Here is a 26,879-nt window from a genome sequence, read left to right as displayed (position 1 = left end):
TAATATGAACACCTAAAAAAAACTCAGGTTCAACCGACAATAAAAATGAGAAGATAGCCTTTGTTTCATATACCTGTTACTTGTCTACAGTCATCAGTTGCATTCTTTCAAAGCACAATATCAAGACTATTAACCTTTTGAGACCCAAGGCCTTTTTCACATGTAAGCCCCTCTGTCCCGAGCCGATTTTGAGCAAAATGCAGAGTTTCAATTAAATGAGTGTAGATCGGAAACTAATTGCCCTAGAGAGATGAGTGATATACCGTTGTACGCGGAATGAATCAGAGATTCAGACTATATGAAATTTATGCAAATTCGGCATATATGTGGCAGGGGGGAGGGGGCTAACTCTCAAAATTCCAAAATTTCTGAAAAAAAAATTGGTTCCCCCACCCTCCCCTCAAGAAAAAAGTACATGACAGTGTCGACATGCACATGGAAATGATCACTGACATGTAAGGAACACAAAAATATTTGCATTATCATCATATGACCAATGTAACTTGAGTTGTACCCCCCAAAAGCAATGGTCGGCACGCCACTGATTCAAGCTTCAAAATGCAGCGGTACCTTGAAATGACTTTAGCTCGGAGACTATTTGCCCTGGAGATATGAACGATACACCGTTGTACGCAGAATGAATCACAGATTCAGAAGATATATAATTTATGCACATTCGGCGTATATATGGAGGGGAAAGGGGGGAAATCCCCTGAAAATACTTTTTTTTAAAAAAATGGGGTTTCTCCCCCCTGCCCCCCGAAAAAAAGGATACGAAAAGTTCAAAATGCACATAGAAATTATCGCTGACATGTAAGGAACACAAAAATATTTGCATTATTATCATATGACCAATGTAACTTGAGTTGTACCCCCAAAAGGAATGGTCGGCACGCCACTGATTCAAGCTTCAAATTGCAGTTACATTGAAATGACTATAGCTCAGAAACTAAATGCCCTAGAGATATGAAAGACATACCGTTGTACGCAGAATGAATCACAGATTCAGACGATATATAATTTATGCACATTCGGCGTACATATGGAGGGAGAAAGGGGGGAAATCCCCTCAAAAATACTTTTCTTAAAAAAAATGGTGTTTCCCCCCGTCCCCCCAAAAATGTCAAAATGCAAAATTTATGCAAATTTTGCGTATATATGGAGGGGGAAGGGAGAAAACCCCCAAAAATTATTTTAAAAAATTGTCACTTCACCCAAAAAATGTCCTCGCACTTGGGCACAAAACGACACCTACGCACAACATTCAAGGACGAAAAGCTAGAAGGCAGTGAAAAATGAGCGCCAATTCTTGCAGCTGCTTGAAATTCTATTTTTAGACAATGCAGGGTAACCCCTGTTGCAACTTGTGGACACTTGTGCTAAAAAAAGAAAGGTTTCCTTCAGCGTGCTTCGAAATTCCATTCTCACAATGCAGATTCAACAACCAGTCTTCCCCCTCCCCCTCCCCCTGCTTGCGCCGTCACGGAAAACTTTCATTTTGACATCTGATACTGATAAACAAGCTTCCTTCGAATGCAGTTAACAGGAGGGAGTGAAAAGCATTGCTTTAGATCAACAAAGCTGGTCTTTCTTTGTCGGCAAAAATTTGATCTTGAAAAGAGACGCAAAAGAGAAGTCTCTTTTTCCACCTTTCCCCCTCCATTTTCATGAAGACAAAAAAAATGCAAAAAAACATTTCTGTTAAATGCATGTGTTAGGAACAATATAAAAAAAATCGAAATTCTAGTCAAAAATAGAAAAGTTATAACGCAAAAACTACGGCCTTGACACAGCGTCTCGATCGAGACGCTTGGGACCATGAGGGTTACATTTGGGTATCTCGATCGAGATGCTTGGGACACAAAAGGTTAATGAACTGCCACCAAAAATTGGATGTCAGCTATGAAAGCCAAAGGACCATCTAGGACTGAGATTTACCACATCATGTGCAACTGCTGTAAAGCCTACATTAGACAATCCAACTATAAGAACAATTTCATGACTGCACACAATTATGCACTTTCCACATGATCTCAACACCAACAGCTGTCAGGTGCATCATATTTGACTTCAGCCACTGCAACATTTTAAACCCAGTGCATGCTACACTAGCACTCCTGGCAGCATGCAGGGAAACTAACAGGAACCGGATGTGAGCCCAGAAGTGAAGCAACGAGTTCTCAAGTAGATGGTAGCAGAGAAGACCAAAATTAATAAAGCCTCTACAAGTTAGTTTCGTGTAAAAAATTAGTAACTCACTCATGTCTAATTATTATCAATTGCATTTTTTATTCCCAAAAACATGAATAAATAGGGAAGATATTAAACTTTTTCACTCAATTTATATCTTTAAAAAAGTTTCATTTTGAACTTGAAGAAAACATGATAGAGGTGGAAAAATTAATTGATTGATTAATTGTTGTTTCAAGTCCACTTTATGCACAGAAAGGCCACATGGGACTAGACCTACAGTTTAAAGTGGGATTCACTGTGCCATGTGCCTCCATCGGGTGGAAAAATTAATTACGAGCCCAGAAGTTAAGTATGACTGACTTTACACCATACAATTTTTGAGATTTTTTTATGTTGCACATTTCACAGAATGTCTGGATGGAATTATGAACAGCACAGTTAGAGATTACAAGAGGAACTTTAAAAAAAAATGAACCATTTGTTCCACTAGTGTATCAAACCAATTATATATATGCTCTAAATTTTGCTCACTCACCTGTATCTTGGGACACTCTTTCATGTGTAACTCCTGTGGAATGGTGTTTGTTACGACGACTGCTTCAAAGCAGGCATTGTTAATTCGGGAGATAGCAGGTCCAGAGAAGATTCCATGTGTCAAGATTGCGTACACCTTGGTTGCACCAGCCTCCAGGAGCCTGGAAAAATAGAAGGTATCAGTATCCTTCAAAAATAGACAGGATGGTTACAAACAAGCAGAAATGAAATTCCCTGACTTTTCCAGGACAAAATTTACATTTTTCCCTGACAATTACAAACTAAACTAAATCAATGTTTTTGCAAATGGATAATAAATAATAAACTCCTACAGATCCAGGTATGGATTTGTTAAGTACCAATATTATCTTCTATGAAATTGACTTAATTTCTCTATTCTCTATGATTTGAATTCAAACTGCAAAATACTGAAATTCACAAACTAGGGAAGGATTACGGAATTTTATCATATGTGTAAGTTTAAAATAAAATACTTGATTATTTTTTGTTACGACCAAATTGAGATTAGAGTGAAGAGCGATTGATTAAGAAACACATTTTGTAATTTATCAATCTCCTTAGCCATTCTCGGTATTACATGTTGATATTTCCACTGAGGTTTGGAACCCTCTGCTTGCAAGAACCATGAGTGCGGACTAATTTTTCGATGATAAAGCTACTTCCTTCTTTGTAAAGCAAACAACTTAATTCTACAAAAGAAAGTGTCAAATTTCCTTACATTATCAATGGGATTTCTGCTTCAGTACAGTATATCCAAGTGACTGTGAAACTGACAACATGCAGTTATACCATTATTGCTGATGAAAAGGGTATGTAGGTATTAGAAATTTAACGCAAGCAATTCATAGAATTGCATTGTATAGGTAAATGATTTAGCTACCCAAACATTAAAACAGGAACACACTGTTAATAACAGCTCCTGAAAGTTCATATACGAGGGGCATCCTGAAAAAAGCTTCAATGGTGCCTGTACGCAGCACTAGTGGTCGAAGAGCGACACACACATGTGGGCAGGAAGAAGTGGCATGTACTGTAATCTGGTACAGTCGCAATGCAGCCATTTTAGGACAGTTCTAGGTTAAAGATTGCAGCTCTCATGCAGTCTCCCACAGACTGCGATGTAGCCTATGTGAAGTAATCAAATTTTTGCATGCTCAGAATTTGGCACCGAGCCACCAGCAATTGTGTGAGGTGTGGTCAGACGATGGTGCAGACAATTCACAGAAGGCCAATCGAATGTGCACAAGCCCATACAGCTGAGTACATGCGGACCCATTGCATCACTTCGGGTGAGTGATATTGGACCACTCCCTGTACAGCCCTGGCCTTGCATGTACCCACTTCACTCTTTGTTCAACTGAAGAGGTTTCTGGGAGGACAAGGATTTGACAGCTACACTGCGGTAGAGATAATTCCAGTCTTTGCTGTCAGATACACATACCATGGGCATACAAAATTTAGTGCCATGCTACGACAAATGCCAGAACAACGGTGGTGATTATGCCGAAAATTAGGTTAGGACTCACTGTTACTAATGCAATAAATTACTACTGATATTTTTGTTTTATTTATGCCTAATCGGTAGGGACCTTGGTTTTTTATTTGGTGTATATTTTTTATCTTTTCTATTCGGTGTTATTTTTCCCCAAAATTCAGATACCTTCATGGCGTTTTTAAACTACTGTTTCAAATTGTAAGTCACATGGCCTATGTGTGCGTCTTCCTGAGAGTTTGATATCTCTGGAAGTTATTTTGGGAAAGTTATTTTCCATACCCCCTTTTTAATTTTAAGGTAAGGGTTTTAGATAATGGAATTTTCCCCGTATATACTGAAGGGTGCATAATGACCATAAGTGACACACCCAAAAAATTTAAATCAATCAATCTCACGTGACAGATACCGATATGTTATGGCACCAAAAATTGGCATTATCTATTTTTGACTTGTTAGTGTTACGTTTCTGAAAATTCACATTTTTGTTTTAGAACATTTTTCTGCCAAATATACCAAAACTTAATACTTCCCATGTGCTTTTAAACTATTATTTTAAATTGTAGGTCACATGGTCTACGTATTTTAGTGACAGTTTGATATGTTGGAACAGATTTTTGAGGAAGTAAAAGTAAAGTGTTCCCCTGTGCTTAACACCAAGGCATCTGGGGGGGGGGGTTGGAATTAGGGCCCCACACTTTCTTCTTCATGGCCGAAGGTGGAGCTGATGTGATCAGCACCATGCTCCTGGCTACCTTTACCCCCCAAAGTTTCCTCCAGGTACCTGCTTGATATGACGCTGGGTGGGCACCAGAGCAGTTTGAACAGGTAGAAAAATCCCAGTTCTTCCCCACAGAGGATCAACCCCGGGTTTCTCGCATGGTAGTCAGACGCCCTAACGACTGAGTTCCATTATTTCTCGCTCGACAAATGCCAATGGTGCACACTTAGCTTGGTAATTCAAAACACATCTCGTGCGACAAATACTGAAGATGCGGCTCCCGTGTAATGGTAGATATGCACTCGATCTCCTGTTAGAACCCTGCCACTTCGCTCTGTGATGCAAATTGTTTTGATAGAAGTTGAAAAAATCGTGGGAAATACATGATTTAATGTGGCTGTCGGAATTATTCCATGTATAACAAGCATTATAGTTTAATCTTGAATACTTGCATGTTCTATGTACAGAAGTATGTTACATTTTGTTTCTTTAAGCCTAGAAAAAGACAAGAATGTTGGATTTCACGGAATTTTTCATTGTTTTAGGACATTTTTTAAAAATACTGAAGATGCGGCTCCCGTGTAATGGTAGATATGCACTCGATCTCCTGTTAGAACCCTGCCACTTCGCTCTGTGATGCAAATTGTTTTGATAGAAGTTGAAAAAATCGTGGGAAATACATGATTTAATGTGGCTGTCGGAATTATTCCATGTATAACAAGCATTATAGTTTAATCTTGAATACTTGCATGTTCTATGTACAGAAGTATGTTACATTTTGTTTCTTTAAGCCTAGAAAAAGACAAGAATGTTGGATTTCACGGAATTTTTCATTGTTTTAGGACATTTTTTAAAAAAATCGCTAAAAACGCCAAGAATTCCAATTCGCATTTTATGCTAAATTCGAGTTACGAGGGCCGCACTGAAAGTTTCAGGAATCAGGTACTGGCAACTATGCAATCTGTTAGATTTTGTTATATTTATAAACTGTGATATTTGTCGACTGTAATTACAAGGACTGATGTAACATGGATTCGTTTTCGTTTCAGGATAGAAGTTTGAAGTGAGGTGTTTGTAAAAAAAAATGGAATTAACAAGAGAGAACTTACGTGCCACGATTTATTATGATTTTCGGCGAAGTTTAACACAGCAACAGTGTGTTACTCGAATGATCGAAACTTTTCACGAAGATGCCCCATCAAAGACGACAATTTATCGCTGGTTTCAAGAATTCAGATGTGGCCGGGTTAGCCTTAGTGATGAAATTCTTGAAGGCCGCCCATCGACAGCCATTGTGCCAGAAAACATTGATGCAGTTCGTGAACTAATCAACAGTGATCGACACGTGACTTATCGCGAAATTCAGGGTTTCTTAGGTATTGGCATGAGTCAAATACAAACAATTTTGCACAATCATTTAGGTGTGAAAAAGCTTTGTGCCCGTTAGATGCCACACAATTTAACAAAAGCACAAAAAGACGACCGTGTGAAGTGGTGCAAAGCTATGATCAAACGGTTCAAGTCGGGATCATCAAATCTTGTGTTTAACATTGTCAGAGGCGATGAATCATGGATTTACTCTTAAGAACCTGAAACAAAGCGACAATCTGCTGTGTGGGTGTTCGAGGATGAGCCTAAACCAACAAAAATTGTTCGTGCACGCAGTGTGTCGAAAAAAATGGTTGCATCTTTTTTCGGTAAATCAGGTCACATTGCGACTGTTGCACTAGAGACTCGTAGAACAGTCAATGCAGAATGGTATACCACAATTTGCCTGCCACAAGTACTCCACGTACTCAGAACTTCAAACCCCAATCGTCGAATCATTCTGCATCACGACAATGCCAGCTCGCACACAGCATCTGACACAAGGAACTTTCTGGACCATGAACAAGTTGAACTCATGACTCATCCACCTTATCCAACTGACTTAGCCCCATGTGATTGTTTTTTGGTCCCAACAATGAAGAACAAGTTGCGTGGTAAGCGATTTTTCACTCCCGAAGAGGCTATCGAAACATACAAAATGCATGTCTCGCAGGTACCAACTTCAGACTGGCATAACTGTTTCAACAATTGGTTCCATCGCATGAAACAATGCATTGCTGTAAAGGGTGAATATTTTGAAAAGCAATAAAAAATTGATGTACTTTCATTCTTCTTCTTTATGTCATTTTCCCGAAACTTTCAGTGCGGCCCTCGTATTTCGATATTTCGAATGGGCGAAAAATGTGTCCAGACATCACTGCACATTCATAACACAACTTCACAGCAATAAACATTTTTCACGGTTTTCGCAAAATCGAGGTAATTGGAAATTACTTTCTGGGCACCCCAGATTGAATGGTATATATATTTAATTTAAGGTGCGGAGTTTGAATTTGCCATTTCGCATTATCAAACTAGAAATACATCGATAAACACAAGTCACAAATTTTACGGGATATAGTAATCTACGAGAAATTGTAAATTGTATAAGAATTTCAAATTTACCTACTCAACTTCAAGATATATTATCTTGCAATAATCTTCTGTATGTCAGATAGATTGTTCTGCAAAGGACACTAACAAACCAAGCAGACTGAGAGAATTTTGTTTTATTTTCAATGCAGCTTTCTTTTATTTTCTTTCCTCGATAAAAATAAAAGCTAAACTGTGACAAAAGTTGCATCAGAGCATTAATAAATATGTATTAATTCAATGGAATTTGGATTAATAAAAATTACGTATGGAGAAAAATTCAAGCAGAGTTTACGCATAATTCCCGGAATTGAAGGCATTCCCGGTGAGTAGCCAGCCTGGTATAAAGCAGTTTCAACTGTACATTGTTACTTTGTGCTGTTGTTACCATTGGCCTGAATTATTAGGTACAGTCATTAAATAACATGAATTTTATTATAACTTTCAGGGAGCTTGATGCACAACGAAAAAGTGAATCACTGGAGAGAAAATGGTTCCTTAGATATACGCCACATAGGTGTCGGGACGATCAAGCAGTTTGCACCTGCGCAGTAGTACATACAACATGGTCGCTTCGCTGTCGATCTGTACCAAAAGAGAGCAACGAAGTGTTATTAATTTTTTGTGGTCAGAGGGAGTGAAACCTTCTGAAATCTGCAGCAGGATGAAGGTTCAGTATGGAGACAAGTGTTTAACGAAGAGGAGAGTGTACGAATGGGTGGAAAGATTCAAAAGGGAAACAAAATGTGAGTGATGAACAGCGGAGTGCAAGAACAGTTTGCGTGGGAACTGAGACAGTGACCAACAGGCGAGTCACTTGATGAAATTGCCGTGGAATTCAACATGAGTCATGGATCTGCATTCAATATCATCCATTATGACCTTGGCTATAGGAAAGTGTGTAACCGATGGGTACCAAGCATCTGTCGAGGGTTCATAAGTGTCCGTGGCAGACAATCTCTCAGGAGAACTTGGACCATTATGCTCGTGAAGGAGATGCTTTTCTTCATTGAATTCTGACAGGAGACGAGTCCTGGGTGCACCATTATGAACCAGAGAGTAAGAGACAATCAATGGAGTGGAAGCACCCAATGTCTCCGGTCAAGAAAAAATTCAAGACACAGGTATCGGCTGGGAAAGTACTGCTAACGATATTTTGGGATGTCAATGGCCCTATATTGGTGCACTTCCAATCAAACTGTGAATAGTGCTCGATATAGTGACATGTTGGTAGGCAAGTTGAAGCCTGCCATACGATCAAAACGTCGGGGACTTCTCTCAAAAGGAGTATTGCTGCTCCACGACAACGCCCGCCTCCATACAGCTGTGCACACTAAGGATACCATATGTGATCTGAAATTTGAGGTGTTGAAACATCCTTCATACAGTCTTGACTTGGCACCATCGGATTTTCACTTGTTTGGACCTTTGAAAAAACATTTGCGGTGTCAGAAGTTTGCAGATGACAACGAGATGATTGAGGCGGTGCAAATATGGTTACATGCCATGCCAAAAAGTTTATTTGAGGAGGGCATCCGCAAGCTTGTGAACAGGTGGACTATGTGTGTTGAAAAGCAGGGTGACTATGTCGAAAATTAAGGCGAAAACCATTTCTGTATGTATCCTTGTAAAAAAGTTATAATACAATTCCTGTTATTTAATGACTGTACCTTGTATTTCTACTGGAAATTCATTTATGAACTATAAAAAATTCTCTCAAGTAAGCATTAAGTATATTGTAATAATCATTTTTCAGGTTCTTTAACTAATCAATTTCACCGAGTGTATTCACTTTCCATATTTTAACATACAACATGTTAGTGGCATGACAACTTGGAGGGTAGCCTCTTCTGCTTCTACGGATGGAAGGTTTACAGGCAGGGTTTTTTAAAATGTGCAGCCATGTATGGAAATATTGTAGCCAAGACAATTTATTTGCTATAGAAAGATGAGATCAGTTTTGTTTTTCTTCCCAATGGCAGGCTTTCGTTCATACATTTTCCCCTCCCCTCATTGAACTTCATTTCATAGGTCACAAAGCTGATTTTAGCATTTTCAAAGTGTTCTTATTCACGAGAACTAAACATGGAGATATTAATACAAAAGAGAAGAAAATACTTACTTTTCAGCTGCATGGCAAATTGTGCCACAGGTATCAGCCATGTCATCAACAAGAATGGCTACTCTGTCCTTTACATCTCCTACTAACACCATAGAAGCTACCTCGTTTGCTTTCTTCCTCTCTTTATGGATCAACGCAAATTCTACATTCAGGCGATCTGCAATTGATGTTACCCTGAAACAAGTACACTGTATGAAGTCTTAACTTTAATATTTTAATTGAATTTTAAATTTTGGATGCATCAGCACTTAGGCTATTTTGCACCCATCACGTCATATGGGGTTCTGAAATAACTTAACTGTAATATCATGTAACTAAAATACTAAAATATTCTAACTTAGGTTAAAAGCTGAGGCTGGAAAGGGGCACTCAGCACACATAATTACAAGACAGATGCCAGAGCCTTGTTAGTTGGCAAAATGCAGTCCAGGGTGTACTATGTGGAAGTGAAGTTGACAATTGGGTGAACTAAGTGGAAGGGTTACCCCTTAATATCTTCTGTATGCTGACATGAGGTTGTATTTGGTAGAGTCAATAAATAACCATATTAATGCCATGAGAAAGTGAAATAAAGTGACAGAGCGATGAAACGTGCGGGATATGTAGCCCAGGCAAGGGAGGTTGTGTATGTGCAATTTGCCTCCAAGGCGCCAGTCAGTCATTCAGTGAGGAGAGTCATAGCGTTCACAGTGTAAGGTGCCACAAAGGAGGTTCAGCGATCCGTGATACAGTTTTTGACGGGAGAAGGCAACACCATAGTGAAGGTGTTCATGAACAATAATGTATGCTGTACCATGGCTAATGCCGAGTTCGGTAGCAATCTGGTTCAGCCTAATCCCCCAACACTCAACGGCAGAAATGGACTCTTCCGTAATGGCATACTCCCCTGCGTTGTTGAGGCACCTGACACTGTGAACGCCACCACTAACTTTACTGAATGACTGGCGTGTTTGAGGCAAATTGCACATACACAAACTCCCTTCCCTGCCAGTGCTGCCACCTAGCGACTCAGTCTGGAACTCTTCTTGCAGACATGTGGCGTACCCCAGTCTGCCCTACATATCCCGTATGTTTCATTGCTCTGTCACTTTATTTCGCTTTTTCATGGCATTAATCTGGTTATTTATTGACCGTACCACATACTACAAATAAAACCTGTTGTGATGAGATTTCCTACTTAAATTACCTATTGCTAGGGATGTAAAGTTTTTGTTTTAACGATATCACTGAAAAGTTGAGAAGCAAAATAAAGTGTTTAAAATGTAGTTTGGTAGGTTAAGGAGTCAAATTTTCGGTGTTAAGGAATTGCAAATAATTCAGAATAATACCCAATCTCGTACTTTAATGTGAAAAATGCCACGAAATATGCAATTTAAACTGGGGATAACACTTCTTCTGTTCAATTAGAGTTACCAGAAGCGTTTTGAGTTCTGTTATTTCTAGTCTAGTTGGTCAAAGTTTGATTCAAAAGAGATTGTGATGCTTCATTAATTGAAGTTTGGGGCAGACATGACTGACAGTGCCTGGACCTCGTCCTGAAATAGAATTTGCTGCGGGGATCTTCTCAGAAGGGAAGTTTCGTAGGAACGTGGAAATTTCAGGAAGAAACACCTGTGCATATTTCATTTTCGACAAAAACACTAGAAATAACATGCTGTAATGTTTCTGAAAGGTGTGAGGTGCATTTTCCTTTCCTGTTTTGTTATGAAATGAATTGCAAAATGCAAAATAGATTCTTGAACATGAAATTTAGAATTTATTTACTGATGCAACACTTTCTGAAGTTTGAATTGTCCTGTGAGTTATGCAATTCATGGAAAATTGATTACTTCTGCTGTAAATATTTTGAGAAGAAAAAATGGACCCCTTTATACAGGAATAAATTTAATACTCTGGTAACTACATAAAGTGCAGTTTTAAAATCAATTTTACAACCAAAATGTAATTTTATACATCACTTTTGATCAGATATTTCACTGCTGTAACACTGCAATTTTATTTTATTACCACTTTTGAATCTGAAATTGACTGTTTTGTACCGAAATTTTGCTTTTTTATTTACCAAAAAATATGTTATGTGTGTGTACTACTAACACTTGAATGGACAAGCAATTAAGACTCGCTTCCTACCTTTTAGCACCTCCAGCATCAGGAGAAACTATGATGCTATTTCTCCATTCTGGAATGTTTTCTTTAATCCATTTTAGAACGGCAGGCTCTGCATACAAATTATCCACAGGGATGTCAAAAAATCCTTGAATCTGTGAAGCATGCAGGTCCATCGTGATGATATGATCTGTTCCTGCCACAGACAGCATGTTGGCTACCAGTTTGGCAGAGATAGGAGCGCGGCTCTGCGAATAAAGAAAACAATGCAATATTGTGTTACTACACTTGACGAATATAGGTCCATTTGCAACATTAAGCACAGTTATTTATGTACACATAAAAAAGAGGCCATCTAAATAGTGCCAGTCAACACTCGCCTGCAAAAGAATTTTGACAAAAAAATTTAAAACTGAAAAAGTATTTTTTTTCTACTGGGCCTAAACTGGGACTGAAAATGCTGGAAAGTGTAAATTATGTGTTGCAAAATATTCTATTTCTAGGACGTACAACAGAAAAACTCAGTGCAAAGTGTGTTGCAAATGCACCCTAGTTAGGTTTTTATAAGTAAAAGCAAAACGAAAACAAAAAGCTCCTTGAAATACATGCACAATAGAGTAGTAGTTATTAACTATTTATTTTGTATCAACATGGTAAAATTAAGAAACTAAAAATAAAATAAAAAAGGGTAGAATTCGATATCACACAAAGCTGATGCATGAAGAGACACACAAATTACAGTTTTCATGCTTGAAGGTTATAGTGTAGAAGCAAAGCTCAAATAGGATCTGAAACATATTCTCAGTCTTTCATTCTATGTTAAGGTAACTGGAATCATATGTAGAACAGGCATGTCAAACTCTTGGACTGCAGGTGGCTCTCACCAGCCCTTGTGACCAATATTGATACAATACAATCTGAACAGTACAAGTGCGCATACATGTACAAAAGGTTTAACCCTGCTAACATTGTATTTTCTTATTGGCAGAAACCTGGATTTTTATTTACTTGAAAAGATTGCTATATTTGTTGATAATCTTGCATAGTGACAATAATTTCACTATATTGTTATTTGAAATATGACTTAAAATAATAACAATAAACATCAATGTTTAAGATGCACCCTAGACTTTTGACTTGCTAGTTAACAACAGAGTTTGACAAGGCTGTTAAAGAGTCCAGGTTTGTCAACTAACATATGCTGCCAGTACACAGGGAAAAAAATTAACAAGCAAATCAACATGTATAACATTTTTTAACTCTTTAGCATTCTCTAGACAACTTCATTTTTATGACTATTTTAGATAAACAAAGTGATTAAAATATTTACATGTCACACTAACGTAACTTGCTAGTTTGACACTGTGACATACTACTTGAATCTTGAAAAAGATACTCACCTTTGCACATAAAATGATTACACTTATTATTACTAGAATATAACCATCTGATGTGCCAAGGTGATTACGATGTTTTCATGTGGTGTGAGCCATGCTTTAATACTACTACAATGTTACAGGTATCCTTATTTTCAACATGAAAATATTTTGGTTATGCAAGTACACTATGTCTGCCAAGTCAAGTTTTGTACTTTAAACTTCTGATACATCCATATCAAACACTGCTAATGTATCATCTTGTTATGCGACTAAAATTCACCCGTGCTGTTGAAAACTGCATCATGAGATGTCATTAGAAGCTCCTTCATGCTACTTCTTACAACCCATCCAGGCTGTTGAAGCATCATTAACCCTAGCTTACCCCCCAAAAAAGGGGGGTTCAGGCCCATCACTTCTTAGATTTTTCAACTGCGAAAATTTTTATAAAAAATTGAAAATAAATTACGTTGTTCCGGGTGTTCCCAATACTTCTGTATTACTTTTGTTCATAAAACCAGGTAATGCAAAAAGGAGGCAAAATGCACTAGGTTGGCCTATCAGGCACCATCTTTGAATACATGTCATTCAAGACACACATGCCAGTGACAGTATGCAATTCGTTGATAATGATGGTAATTCTTGTAATTATAATTAATAAACACCTGCACCTTTATAAACAAAAAAAGCATTAATGAAATATTATTATGTATTTGTGAATGGTAAAATAAGTGTGTAACACTGGTACAATAATTAGTTATTATTTCATATTAATGATTGAAATTTTTGTAATTATTATAATTAATAAATAACTGCACGTATATATAATCAACAGAGGAAGCAGTTATTCAATAGCGAAATGGTTTCTTGAATTTTAATGATTAAAAAAAACGTGGGCCTGTGAACCTCCCCTCAGTAAGCAAGTTTCTCATGTGTAAAGCCCCTATCACACGGAACTAGATTTCTAGTTGGAATGCCCTAGTTGGCGATGAACTGACTTTCTGGGTAGTAATCATGGCCGCCTGGCTGACTGCTTGACTGGTTTTGAGGAATAGGACATGTTCTAATTACTACTAACTTCTTCGACTAGATTCTGTGGAACAGCCAATCAGAGCAAAGTTTGGCCATGTGAAGATATTCTGTGAGTTTGTAAAGTAGCCTTTTTTTGTCTGTGGCTTCCGAGTGCATACAACACGAAAGGCATGTTTACAATTGAAAAAGCTAAAATGTTCTTCCATACATGTATAGTAAACGTTGTAAAGTATGTATTTTATCAGCGCCGTTCTTCTCTACCTAAAACCATTTAATGCGATGTGATATTCATCTCGGTTGGATAGTTATCGTATTTTAAAAGTGTGAAGTGATACGTTGTTTACATCTCGCGCAGCCGCCATTATGGGAACGAAAGACTATCGACAAGTACGGTATAACAAGTACCGTGTGAGGCGAAAACTAGCAAATGGGTAGCCAGTCCAGCGTCAACTAGAGCATTCCAACTAGAAATCCAGTTCCGTGTGATAGGGGCTTAAGTTAGGGTTAATTACATATCAAATCATGACACAACTACCCTCCAGTCTTTTCCCAAAGTTGTACGCAACTTAAAAACAAATTATCCTCAATTAATTTAAATCAACTTCTTTACAAGCACAGAACCCTTAATCTCATTCCAGCAGCAGATTTTCCCAATATTGCAAATTGTCCATGCACTTCACCTGAAATAAGGTAATAACGGAAATCTTGCAAAATCATGTAGTGACTTGTCAGACACCTTGTACTTAAAAATGCAGCAGAATATATCATCAAAATGCCAAAAGAAGAATCAAACACAACTGGCATAATTATACATGGAAAACAATACAGGGTGGCCAGAAAGTCCCTTTACACCTCCATTTATACCACTGACACACTAACGTCTGCACAAGTTTCCTTTCGGGTTGATGGACGACCAGAACGAGGGGCATCCAAAACACTTCCCAGGCAAAAAGCTTTCTTCTCCCATGTGAAAAGTCTGACAACTTGGTGGCTCCTTACCGAACCGTTCACGAAACCTATCCATCACCTGCGGCATATTTTCGTTGTTGTGCTTCCATTCATGGACCCACACACTTGTCACTAAGCCCTCCTCCAAAGGGAAGTCACTGGTATCTGCCATTGTTGTTCACCAAACACTGAAAGGCGCGACAATGAACTAGTCAACACAGACTTTATTCTCCCTCCGCGGGCCGTTACGCAGCAGGCACGTGGCAATTCACGTGAGGAGCACTGTTGCCATATCAATGATCACAATGGGAGGTAAAAATCTTAAATATCTTACCATCTTATATTGTTACACGCATTTAGTTTGGGTGTAAAGGGACTTTCTGGCCACACTGTAGTTTTACATTCATGTTAATTGAAAAAAAAAGATTCACTCAGTAAAAGAAATGACGGGCCCGGGAGTAGAACATGGTGACATTTTGGTAATTATTGTGTTTATTAAGCAGAAAGGTCATTAGAAGCTGAACTGTAGATAAATTGTTTTTGTATTGTGTTTACCAATTTCAGAAGCTTTCTATGAGTACAATGCAAATTGAACGACATGGCAATTACATGCAAAAATTGCAGGATGGCTCTTTTTTACTTTGTAACGCAATAACTACCAAAATATCACCATGTTTCTTAACCTCCTCCTCGAGCCTTTCAAATATGTATAACTGAACACAAGAAAGCATATTGCAAACCAATGACAAAACACAAAGAATTGATTATTTCCTCACAAACCATGCACAAATAAATATAAAATATTATGCTATCATTACACAAATCACTCGGTATTATCTTCCAATTTTTAACCAAATCATAGGATTAGAACCAAATAATACACTACCATGCATTGTTAAATTAACTTCTTATCATGTTGGGCAAAATTTGTTGGAAGTTCTAATATCCACGAGCTGTAATTTCCTATTGTAATATAATTAAGCCTTGTTTCCATATTAAAAACACTAAGATGCTGACCTTATACTGATACCAAGGATAATATATATGAGGATAACCTAGTCCCATAAGCCATGGTGAACGTGGAAATCACTAAGAGGATACGGAAGTTTCTATACGACATTTCCGTTGGAGACTGAAGTGGCTGGCGCCATCTAACCGCTTGGACGAAAACTAACAGCTCCAAAATGATGGGACAATTAGTAGGATATATCCGGACAAGGTTAGCAATAAACCCATAATATGATTGTATAAATTCAAGAGATTTACATAATAAAGTATATTTGTATTGCATTTTGTGTAGTACTGCATTACGTCGTGTATATTCAAGCACATGGAACATTTAAATAAAGCTGTTGTAAAGATTCTAGACGTTCATCATTGTGACGCATTTCACTACTCTCGAAGTTGGTTATTGACTAACCAGTGGTAATGCACTAAGGACCAAGCAATGTGTTTTTGTTACAAGTAGGTTTCGATTTAGAGTATACGTATTTTATTTTCTGAAGCAAAAATTAGGTTAATTTTGGAGAATTTTAAAGTTTCTATGATTCCCCTTATGCTATTCTTGGCATGTTTAGGAAATTAGTGGTGATTCATTTTGTGATTAAGCCCTGTGCTGTGAAAGTTGTATTATATCTTATATCAAGCATAGTATAGAATATACTAGAAATTGGTAATGTAGACATCTCGTTACAAAACTTTTACATGCATCTTAATCACCAAGTATCGTGTAAGATTACGCTAGCTTGCCTTTATACCTTCTATACTGATTAAATATCATCCTCTAAGATGTCTGAAAGCAGACCGGTTGAATTTACGGTAAATGTTTGATCTAGAACAAACACATTTCTTCATTTTTACAGAAGAAACTACTTACGGAAAATACTTTCTATACATCAATAAACAAGTCATTGTGGCTATATTGAATGTTACAATCACTGAAAGATGTATACTTAAATAAAGAAACAATTTTTTTTTTTACTATGTTTGCCTAACCTAACCGAAACTAACCTAACACTATGTGAATGGTTTGTGGGGCTATCGTGAATGGTCAGTGTGGCTACATACCCTAAACAGAAAAAAGAAACAGTTACACACTTCCACAATGTCCCGCAATGATATAGAAAGTAATTTCGTAAGTAGTTTCTTCTGTAAAAATGAAGAAATGTGTTTGTGCAAGATCGAACATTTAATGAATTTGATCGCTCTAAGCAAAGGTAGAAACCTCTACATTTTGTGTTTAATTTAAATTGATGTAGAATGAAATTTAAGTTTAGTTGGAAAATAAATCTCCCTTGTATCCTACAAATGAGTTTTGCCTGCATACGTGAATACTTATTTTTTTTTTTAAGGAAAACCTATACATATTTACATTTTTCAATAGTAAATGATTTTCACAATGTACAAGGTAAACTTCGACGAATCAAATGAAAAAAAAAAGGTGTGTAGTCAACTAAACAAATTATTACAGTTTAATATTATGTGGCTACGTTCTTGCTCTGTATTTGTATAAGATGAATTTTCATTGTAACTCCAAATATGTCTTTTGTGGTAAATGTACTGCCTTACAGGTAGTTTGTTATTTTAGTGCAAGGGCAAGATATTCCGGTGCTATTTTGTTAATCTCGTTGCATATCACCGGATTGCAATAATTAAACTTCAACGTAAATAAAAAATAAGGAAATCCATTACAATATTCAAGTATTAAGTAAGATTTTTAATGTAATCTTGTTTCTTGTCTTGAATTTACGAAAATCAGAAAATAACCCAATATCATATATATTTATTAAATGTATAAGAAACTAGAATATTTTCTAGGTCTTTGGACGATCCAAGACAAGAATCAACAATTTTAATTATTCCTTTTTTTTATTTATTACATTCCAATGAAAAAAGTCAATTTGCTTTCCAAGTTCGAGCTCAAGCATTGATATGCGTATTAATCAATAGTTCTTCACTGTTCGAGTACGATGTCTTCCCCCGCCAGATGGTTCTACTTGTACTGGGTATGTATAGTCTGTGGTTTATAAGTCCTTAGAAAAGTGTTCGCACAAGAGAATAGAGAAGCTTAGTAATCCTGTAATAGGTAATCCTTGCTGATACTGCCTTGGTCAGCATCTAAGTGTTTGTAATTTCCTGTGGTCAATGCCAAAAATCCTAACAACAGAATATCATACATAAAGAGATTGTTTCTACTCAAGTTACTACTACAAGTGGTTCTTGTAAAATATGAAAAAGACTTAGCAATTAAGGTTGAAGGAAACCTTATAAGGATGTTCAGTAAATTTTAATTCTAGTTTTTTTCTTAAGCCAAAAAAATTGAAGCAAGAAATGAACACACAATGAATGCATCAAAAATTAGTTTTTTAAAATCCAAAAATAAATATGAAAAAACATGTGACATATGTAATAACAAATACATATGAACATTAGCACTAAACTATATGGTTCGAGGTTCAAATCGTGGACAAACCACAATTTTTAATAACTTTAAATTATTCCTAATTACTAAAGCCTTTTGCCTGAATTTACTGTCAATGCAAAATCAAAATGTACATGATACATATTATTAAAAAGAGAATAATTCGAACATGTATGTATAGGTGGAAAATTAATAATCACAGCAGCAGTCCATATCATTAGCTATTACTTTTTTCCTTTGCAAAATTATTTATTGCTCACAGTATTAACTACTGAAATGTACAAACAAGATACTTGTGAACTTACTGACAAATATACGTGCCAACTAATACATGAATACTTAATTGTATAATACTGCTTATTTTGATGCCATGTATTACTGCAACAGATTTTGAAATGTACAATTTGTCCGATTTTACAGTCTTGGGAATAGGAAAAAAATAATTTCTTCCTTACATTTGTTGTGTCTTTAATTTTCTTACTGAATGTTGCAAATGCCATCTGTTGAGGTATTTGAAAGGAAAAAATATGAGAATAAAAAAAAAAATGACATCCTTAGGATTTGTTTTTCTTTCTAAAATTCCAAAACCAAAGGTTTTTTGTACATTCCTTACAACATTGTTTTTATTTTAAACTCAATATTACTTTTAAATATGTTGCAATTTCTTTATTAAAAAGTGAAATTATGAAAATAGCTTACCTAAGTAGAATTATATCGACATATGTATTATACTGATGAACATGTGAAATAAAACCAACAGAAATGATTTAAATGACAGGTTTATGAACTTTTGTTATTATTATCCTGAGAGTAAAAACAAAAAAAAAAAAAAAAGGTTAAATACAACATACTGCATCTGGTGGTAACTGCAACTAATGCACAATCCACATACCTAATACTGCGAGATTGAACTAAGTTTTGTTATTTCATGACAAGTGTTAGTTACAACATCCCTCTAGTCAGTAGGTTAGCTATAGTTTTGCATGGAGGAAAATAATCTAAATGAAATATGAAATAGTAAAAGGCACGCATATGTGTTATCTTAAAGGCATGTTGGACCTTTGGCCTGCGGAAGCAACGTGATTTTCAAAAATTCCTTTTCTTTGGAAAAAGGTTTTGACATTCTAAATTATAAAAAATTAAAAATGTTTAGAATTCCTTCTAGAGCATTCATTTGAATCTTGCTTTTGCTGTTGTCTGGATATCTGTGATAATTTCGAGGTACAGGAACCATATTTTCTACAAAATATCTAGCATGAATGTCTTGTCGGCGCAGGTATGAATCCGCAACATGAAAGCGATGAGGCAAATTCCTCAGGTAAATGTCTGGTCACTGCCAGGGCAAGGTATGTTGTGAATGCGGAATTCGGAAGGGTTAAGACGGAACAGAAAGGTACGGTAGATCCGAAAGGGATCAGGTCAAAGCTGGAGAGAATTGAAAGAGGAGTTAGAGGTGTGTCGAATATAGTTAGAGGTGTGTCGAATATAGGAACAAGATTCTATATGCACAGACAGGGTAAGTTCGATCTTCCCTTTTGACTGCCATTCTCAAACACACAATGACATTGGGCCTATAAATGTATTTAGTTTTGTTCATTTGGCCAGGTTCATATCTCAGTCACAGTCACGGGTGGGGGGGGGGGGGGCTTGTGCGAGTGCATGCCGAACCATTAGGGCCACGACATGTTGGACAAGAGTAAAAACAAACTAGGTGAAAATTCACTTGAATGTTATAGAATTAATTTTAAACATTTTTTTCAGAATTTGGAATATCATGGTAGTTTTTCGGAAGGATAGAAATTTTCAAGAGAGACTTTGCTACCGCATTCCAAATGCCCAGTGCAGCTTTAAGCACGGAGAAACATTACCACCTAACAAGCAACAGTACATATTGATTTCTTCATATATTCTCCACTACTTCATAATAATGAGTTTCCTCGGCTCATTATATAGGATGGAAGGGAGAAGCACACAACTACCACCATGAATCAAACATGTAGCATTACACACACGCACACAGCACATGCATACAAACATACAGAGATTGATAAAAATGGTTTAGAGTGTATTAACATAAACTGTTATTTGATAAATCCTTGTGCGTTACTGATAACTTTTAATTCACTAACCATACAACTTGTATAAACTAAATTCATCATGAGAACACACATTTTAAATATATTTATATAGTGTATTAGAGCTGCGTTGGTCTAGTCTGTAGGGTACCCGACTGCCACATGGGAGATCCAGGTTCAATTCCCAGGGTGGGTAATCTAAGGTCAGAATTTTTCCAGCCATGTTCCCACAAAGCAACTCTGGGGCTCACCCAGCCTCAAATCAATGGGTACCTGGGGGTAAAGGTGGCCAGAACATGGTGCTGATCACCACCTCCAAAATGGCCTAGATCAGAATGTATGGGGCCCGGCCCCACATTCCCTAACTATGCCTTCATGGTAGGGAACCTTATCTTACCATTTATAATGTATTACATAGTGATTAGAAAGTAACAATTTATGATAAAAGAGGAATATTGATAATTAATAATTTTACTGTATATCACACTGATAATGCTCACACAAATTTACAAAATTCTGAAGAAAATTGGAGGAATCTTTCTTAAAATGGTTGTAAATTCCTAACATTAAAGTTCCATTGTAAGGGAATTTTCTACAGTATCACTCTTCCCAAGCACGCACAATATAAAACAAGTACCAACAGAATGGAAGATGTTCAACATTGTCATCCAAGAAGTACACTTGAGCAACTTTAGTCATTATTATTGTTATGCAGTTCTAGCTAAAGAATAATGTATTTCTAAACATCATCTATGTAAATATTTGCTTAATGCCCATTAATAATATTCTTTACAATGAGCAAATGTCAATTTGTAAATTTCACAACTCTTTCAAACGTTATAGTGTTTCTTTAAGGAGAACATTTGTGTCTCTATATATGTATTGTGTATTAATGTAAAATGTTTACCAAATTAGTGGGAGAGGTTTGGTTGACCCATTTAATTCTCTCCTTGTATTAGACATTTGTTAAATTAATGAAAACTTTCTTTTTATTGTCTGTTACATACATGCAATACACACATTTACACACAAGTACATTCATACATGCAATTAGTATTAATTCATGCTTGATAGTAAATGATTGGTTTCAAAGTGATTGGTTTAAGATCCTTTGTGGAGTGCACACACAAGTGTTTAATGCATGAAAAACCTTTCTTTTTTCACTTCATGAGGAAACCTGTCCACTAATGATTGAAGTGATATTCCTTTTAGTACACAGCACATGTTTCAAGGGATTTTGTGCGAGGGTGTGATTGCCAGATCCGATGTCAAGGTTGTATCTTTAGAATTCTAATTATGTTGTTCTAGTTTGGAAAAAATAGTTAAATGGAATTTCAACTTGCAGATCACCTTGTAAGTTATTGAGGATATGGATCTTCACTTCATATTTGAGAAAACAGGATTTTTTATTTGAATCTCGTCAATGAAACAAAAGGAAGATTTTTAGAAGTGGAAGAGAAATTTTGAAAAATATGTTCTTGATATTTGTTTACAGATAAAACTGAGTAATTACGTAATAAATTATGTGGGATAGACATGTAATAAAAGTTGAAGTTTCAGCACCATACAAAAAAAATGCACAAAACAAAATCAACTGACAATGAGGAAAAACCTAGCATTTTAAACATTCTACATTCAACCACAAATGCAAACAAGACACTAAATATGATAAATAAAAATTCTGTTACAAATGTGCACACTATGCATAAGAAAACATTACTGTGCAAAAAGGAATGATAAATAAACTTAAAATCCTTAAACACATGCCTTTAATACAGAAGGTAAAAGAAAAAAAAAAGATCTCACTGCGAATGGTAAAGTCTGGGGTATTTCTGGCAGGTAAATTTCAATATTAACTGTACTTTTCTGTTGCTTATTATGTAATAAATTTAAATAGCTCACTCATCTGGCGTACTCACTGTAACAGGATCAAGTGTGAAGTCCTGAAAATGTGTGAAGAAGTGGATTACTGATGAAGAGTGATTACTAGTGCAGCCCCATGAAATCACCCAAGAACAGAATTATTTCAGAAAGGCTGGTAACACCATTATTAAGCCCATATTTTTGTATCTTATGTCATCTTCAAATAAACAATCAACAACAAAATTTAAAAATAAATCATAAACACATTCAATACAGTACACAGTGCTCTTCAACAGACAGAAGTGTGATGATAATAGTAATCCATGCTTAAATTCAGAACATGGATAAATCATTGACATGGGCTACTGAAAGAAAGGATTCACATTATAATAATTTACAAACCAACAAGGTGTCTTAGCTTTATAGTGTGGTACTAGTATCTCATCATTTTATCTTAAACTTCTGGTTTATCAACTACCGGCATCTATATTTTATATGATACCACAATGTAGAGGCATAGGCTCATTGATCAATAGTAATAATAGTATTAATATCTATCACCCCAGATGTTTCCACTCCGTAATTTCTGGATACTGAAAACATAGTTTTTGCCAGAAAATTTTATTATCAAATATAGTCTGATGTAAAAAGAAAATAATTATTAATTATACACAAATAAATTAGAATTGTACAAGAATGTCAAATTTTGTTTCAATAGGCATTCAAAAGATAATCAATAAGTAAATAACACAAATTTACAGAATGTGTATGTTCATACACACACATACCAACGAATACTTGCTCTCTTTTACTTTTGTTTGTACAACATGTCATTCCAAAATAAGCACAATATGAAACTTCAAGACTATTTTACTGGTATGAAGTTGGCAAGGTAATTTTAACATTTCCAACAATTTCTGCATGTGATAGCAGCACACATTGGTGAAATATTGATATGAATGAGTATGCTGTACCATTCCAGTGATATCAAAGAACAGAAGGCATTGAATTGCGCCATTATTTTGAACAGACCAAGAAAAAAGTCGCAGCAGTTAGGAATCTTTGATGCAAAAACAGAATACAGGGTTAGATTTTAGGGAAGTGCTATCACATGGAAGCACCAAATCAAAGTCTTTACTTATTGAAAATCCCAGAATAATTGTTCTTCCCATGGAATGGAGATAACAATACATTTGTAACAAAGTGTTTTGAGGAATGGTGTTCCTTCCAGACAAGAGGAGGATAAAAAGAAAAAAACTTCCCTCTTGAAAAATGGACAGCACTCATGAAGAACAACATAAGAAATGGGCCACTTTGCTCCTATTTAGCATCGCTACTATTTTCCTAATTTCCCCACAATATATTGGAAACTTATTTATGAGGATTGGGACACTATTCCCAAGTGTCCATCAGCTCCATCTGCCATTCTCCCCCGAAGAATGGCTATTTTGACACATAAACACTGTCCATGCCAAAACACGACTTCCCCAAAGATGCTGACTCAACAATAAATTACCACTGCCCTCTGTACCATAACCGTTCATCACATTGCCATCTAGTGACATGTTGACATATTACACATATGGCACACATTCATCAGGACATTTTATCATATTGTCATACCACCATTTATTTTTGAGAAAAATGTTGTTGCCAGGACTTATGCCCCACCCATCCTATGTATATCTTTGAGCCGCAATTTTTTAGTCAGTAGGATGTCTAACTGCCATGTGGAGGATGCATTCAGTGAGTTATCAAAGTCTGATTTTTTCTGGCATTGTCCCTGCATTAAAGTGGTCCTGGGGTTCACTCAGCCTCAAATAAATGAGTAACTGGTATAAATTGAAAAAGTGCAATATGAAAGTTTTGATTATATTATGATATTGTAAATCAACAGCAGATATTTCCACAAACTGAAGATTGTCAATAATCAACTTCCTTCACACACTATAAAGTTTTCAAAGTGATAGAAATTAGAGTTCAGTCCATGAAGTAATAAGACTGTTTCAACATACCTTTGTATGTATGTTCAAAACTACAAATCAACAATCTCCTTCAAAATAGTTCCTTTGGGAGGCCACACACAGCTGGAGACATTGCTCACACTCTTCATGACGGCGCTGGAAGTCGATAACTGGAATCACTTTAATTGATCAGTTACAACTATGCCAAAATGGCATGGTTTGAGGTGGATCCTCAATTTGGGAACAGGAAAAGCCACAGGGAATAGGAGGGGGGATGAGGGTCCACAGAAATCACTTTATAGCAAAAAATTCATTCACAGATATCAAAGTGTGACAAGGGGCATTGTCATGGTGAAGCATCCAAGTGTTGGCAATGCCCAATTCCTGTGTTAAAATCTGATGGACTGTGGTATAGTTTAAATCCAACTCACCAATGGTTGGACAACACAAGAGCTCGCACTCTTTGCACATTGTCGCCAGTTTTTTAAATTGAACGTCTTCAAGCATAGGGTTTATCTTTAACACGTCTTCCAGCGTAGGGTTTATCTTTAACAGATTAAACGGCCATCTGAAAATGCATTGAGCCTCTTGAACACTTGTAAACTCAACAAAACATGCTCCCCACAGGACTGTTTCAGTTTTTCAAACTTTTGCGTGGCATTTTTCCCCGAGCTTCACACAGAACGAAATTGTGCTCTTTCATTTCCGTGACACACGATGAACAACAACTTGAGAAACTGTACTAACAATAATGTATTTGTACTAGTGACTTAAAACTTGTACCAAAGGTCAATAAAATGTTGATCTAGCCTTCCCTTGACGGGCGAGCTTGCAGCATTGTCAGATGGGGTGCAGTGTTGCCAGTCTCATTACTTTATTGTCAGACCTTGTATATGTAAAGCTGTTTGTACACGATCAAATGAATCACGAACAAGCCATTGAATTAAATGCTTAAAATCGACAATTGAAAGTCGTAGAACAGCATTCCTATTGGAAATGGTAAAATTGCACATGAAAAAAAAATAGACTAGAGATTAGCTGTAAACAAAGATTTAATTTTATTTCCAAAAGATGTAGGGCATATTAGAAACACTAAAGAAGTATGATGTTGACTTATTTTCTCAGTATTAATAGTCTAAATGTAATCAGATGCCAGAAAAGCAATGTGAACACGACAAAATAATTTTATAAAAATCTAATTTTCACAGATATACAGATAGTAGTTTTTCATTGTTTATCTAAACCAATTTATGATCAATACAAAATATTACGTTTTGCAATTGGTTGTCAAATATATTTTATCATCACATTACGCACTGCTGTAGTATATATCTTTCTTTGTTGTATAATTTGAGATTAAATAAATAAAGACGAGAATGTTCGACCGCTCCTTTTATTTCTCGCAAGTCACAAACATGTGTTTCACTTTCCGCTTCACTTTCTCTTCACCACAGAATATAAACAAATAGCATTCTGTACTTCCATGCTTCTTTTCGATAATTGATTTCAATAGTATGTGCTCCGATTGGTCTACATTCGGCCACAAAAGGCTTTCATTAGAACAGTTTGTATTGTAGATGGCTAGGGATGCAGGTGCAGAACATGTGCTTCCTGGTGAGCTTCACATCCGGTTTCCTCCATCTCCTGGAATGCTCAGACCTGCATAGGAGAATTCCACAGGAAACTGAGGTTACACAGTACAGCGGAACTGGCTACTATATAAGCGAAGGGCCCTGAAGCAGTCCCCTTTTTAGTAACAACTATAACAGTGCATCGTTGAGAGTAGCAGCCAGTGCTGCCACCAGGAAGCAGAGGGTACATCCCTCAGCCACCTACCTTTCTCCTCTTATTATTCTCTGTTCAATCTTAGTAAACAGTTAAAACCATCTACTTTCTTTCATTACTGAAAGTGCTCTATCAACCATGGTAAGCTAGGTGATTTAAATGGTGGAGGCTTGGCTACCCAGTTTCAAACTTTCTTTGTATTGGCATTAACCCCCCACCCTCCAAATTGGCATGTCAATTTCTATTTGCCAGGCAATGAGTGCTCAATGGAGAAGCTCAATGAAGTCGAGGATGAACTTAATTACACCCTCGATGAACTTCATTCATTAGCTGTTTCGTGTAGCCCTAACCCACACACCAACTGGAGTCATTACTAGATCTTTAAGTATACACATACAGGCTACTCGAATCGATGCTACTCTTTCCTGATTTCTATCAATCATATTTACAAGGCACAATCAGTAATACTGATTAAAAAAAAAAAAGTTACCTTGCCTGTTACACAACCAAAAATATTACTATCTTTAAAATAAATTTTGCCTGACAATATAACGCATCCAAGTTCAAATATTGATTCCCAGATATGTTTCCTATCTCACACCAACTTTTTTGAATTATCACATTTTTTGGAATCAAAATCCCCACTTTTTCATGAACACCATACATATGATTTGCTACTTTTGTTCTAGGAGGAAAATGTGCATGTGCAAACAATGTCTCAAATTAGAGATCTGCTTTCTTATTTCTCTCAAAGGTTTTGTTACAT

General features: G+C 36.4%; 1 protein-coding gene across 3 annotated transcripts in view; it reads right to left on the bottom strand.

The window, feature by feature from the left end:
* The window catches only part of Prps (phosphoribosyl pyrophosphate synthetase), a 96,318-nt gene that overhangs the window by 4,978 nt on the left and 64,461 nt on the right, over nt 1-26,879 (bottom strand). For all 3 annotated transcript variants that reach the window (XM_083126472.1, XM_083126473.1, XM_083126474.1), the window contains 3 exons: nt 11,674-11,897; nt 9,544-9,717; nt 2,729-2,888 (listed from right to left, as the gene is read on the bottom strand). In XM_083126472.1, coding sequence (XP_082982598.1) covers nt 2,729-2,888; nt 9,544-9,717; nt 11,674-11,897 — 558 coding nt within the window. The remainder of the gene's footprint in view (nt 1-2,728; nt 2,889-9,543; nt 9,718-11,673; nt 11,898-26,879) is intronic.

The sequence above is a fragment of the Lepisma saccharinum genome, chromosome 8 (assembly GCF_977018435.1).
Source record: "Lepisma saccharinum chromosome 8, izLepSacc3.1, whole genome shotgun sequence".
Lineage (NCBI taxonomy): Eukaryota > Metazoa > Arthropoda > Insecta > Zygentoma > Lepismatidae > Lepisma > Lepisma saccharinum.
The sequence above is the reverse complement of the archived record's forward strand: the minus strand, read 5'-3'. Positions and strand labels throughout refer to the sequence as shown.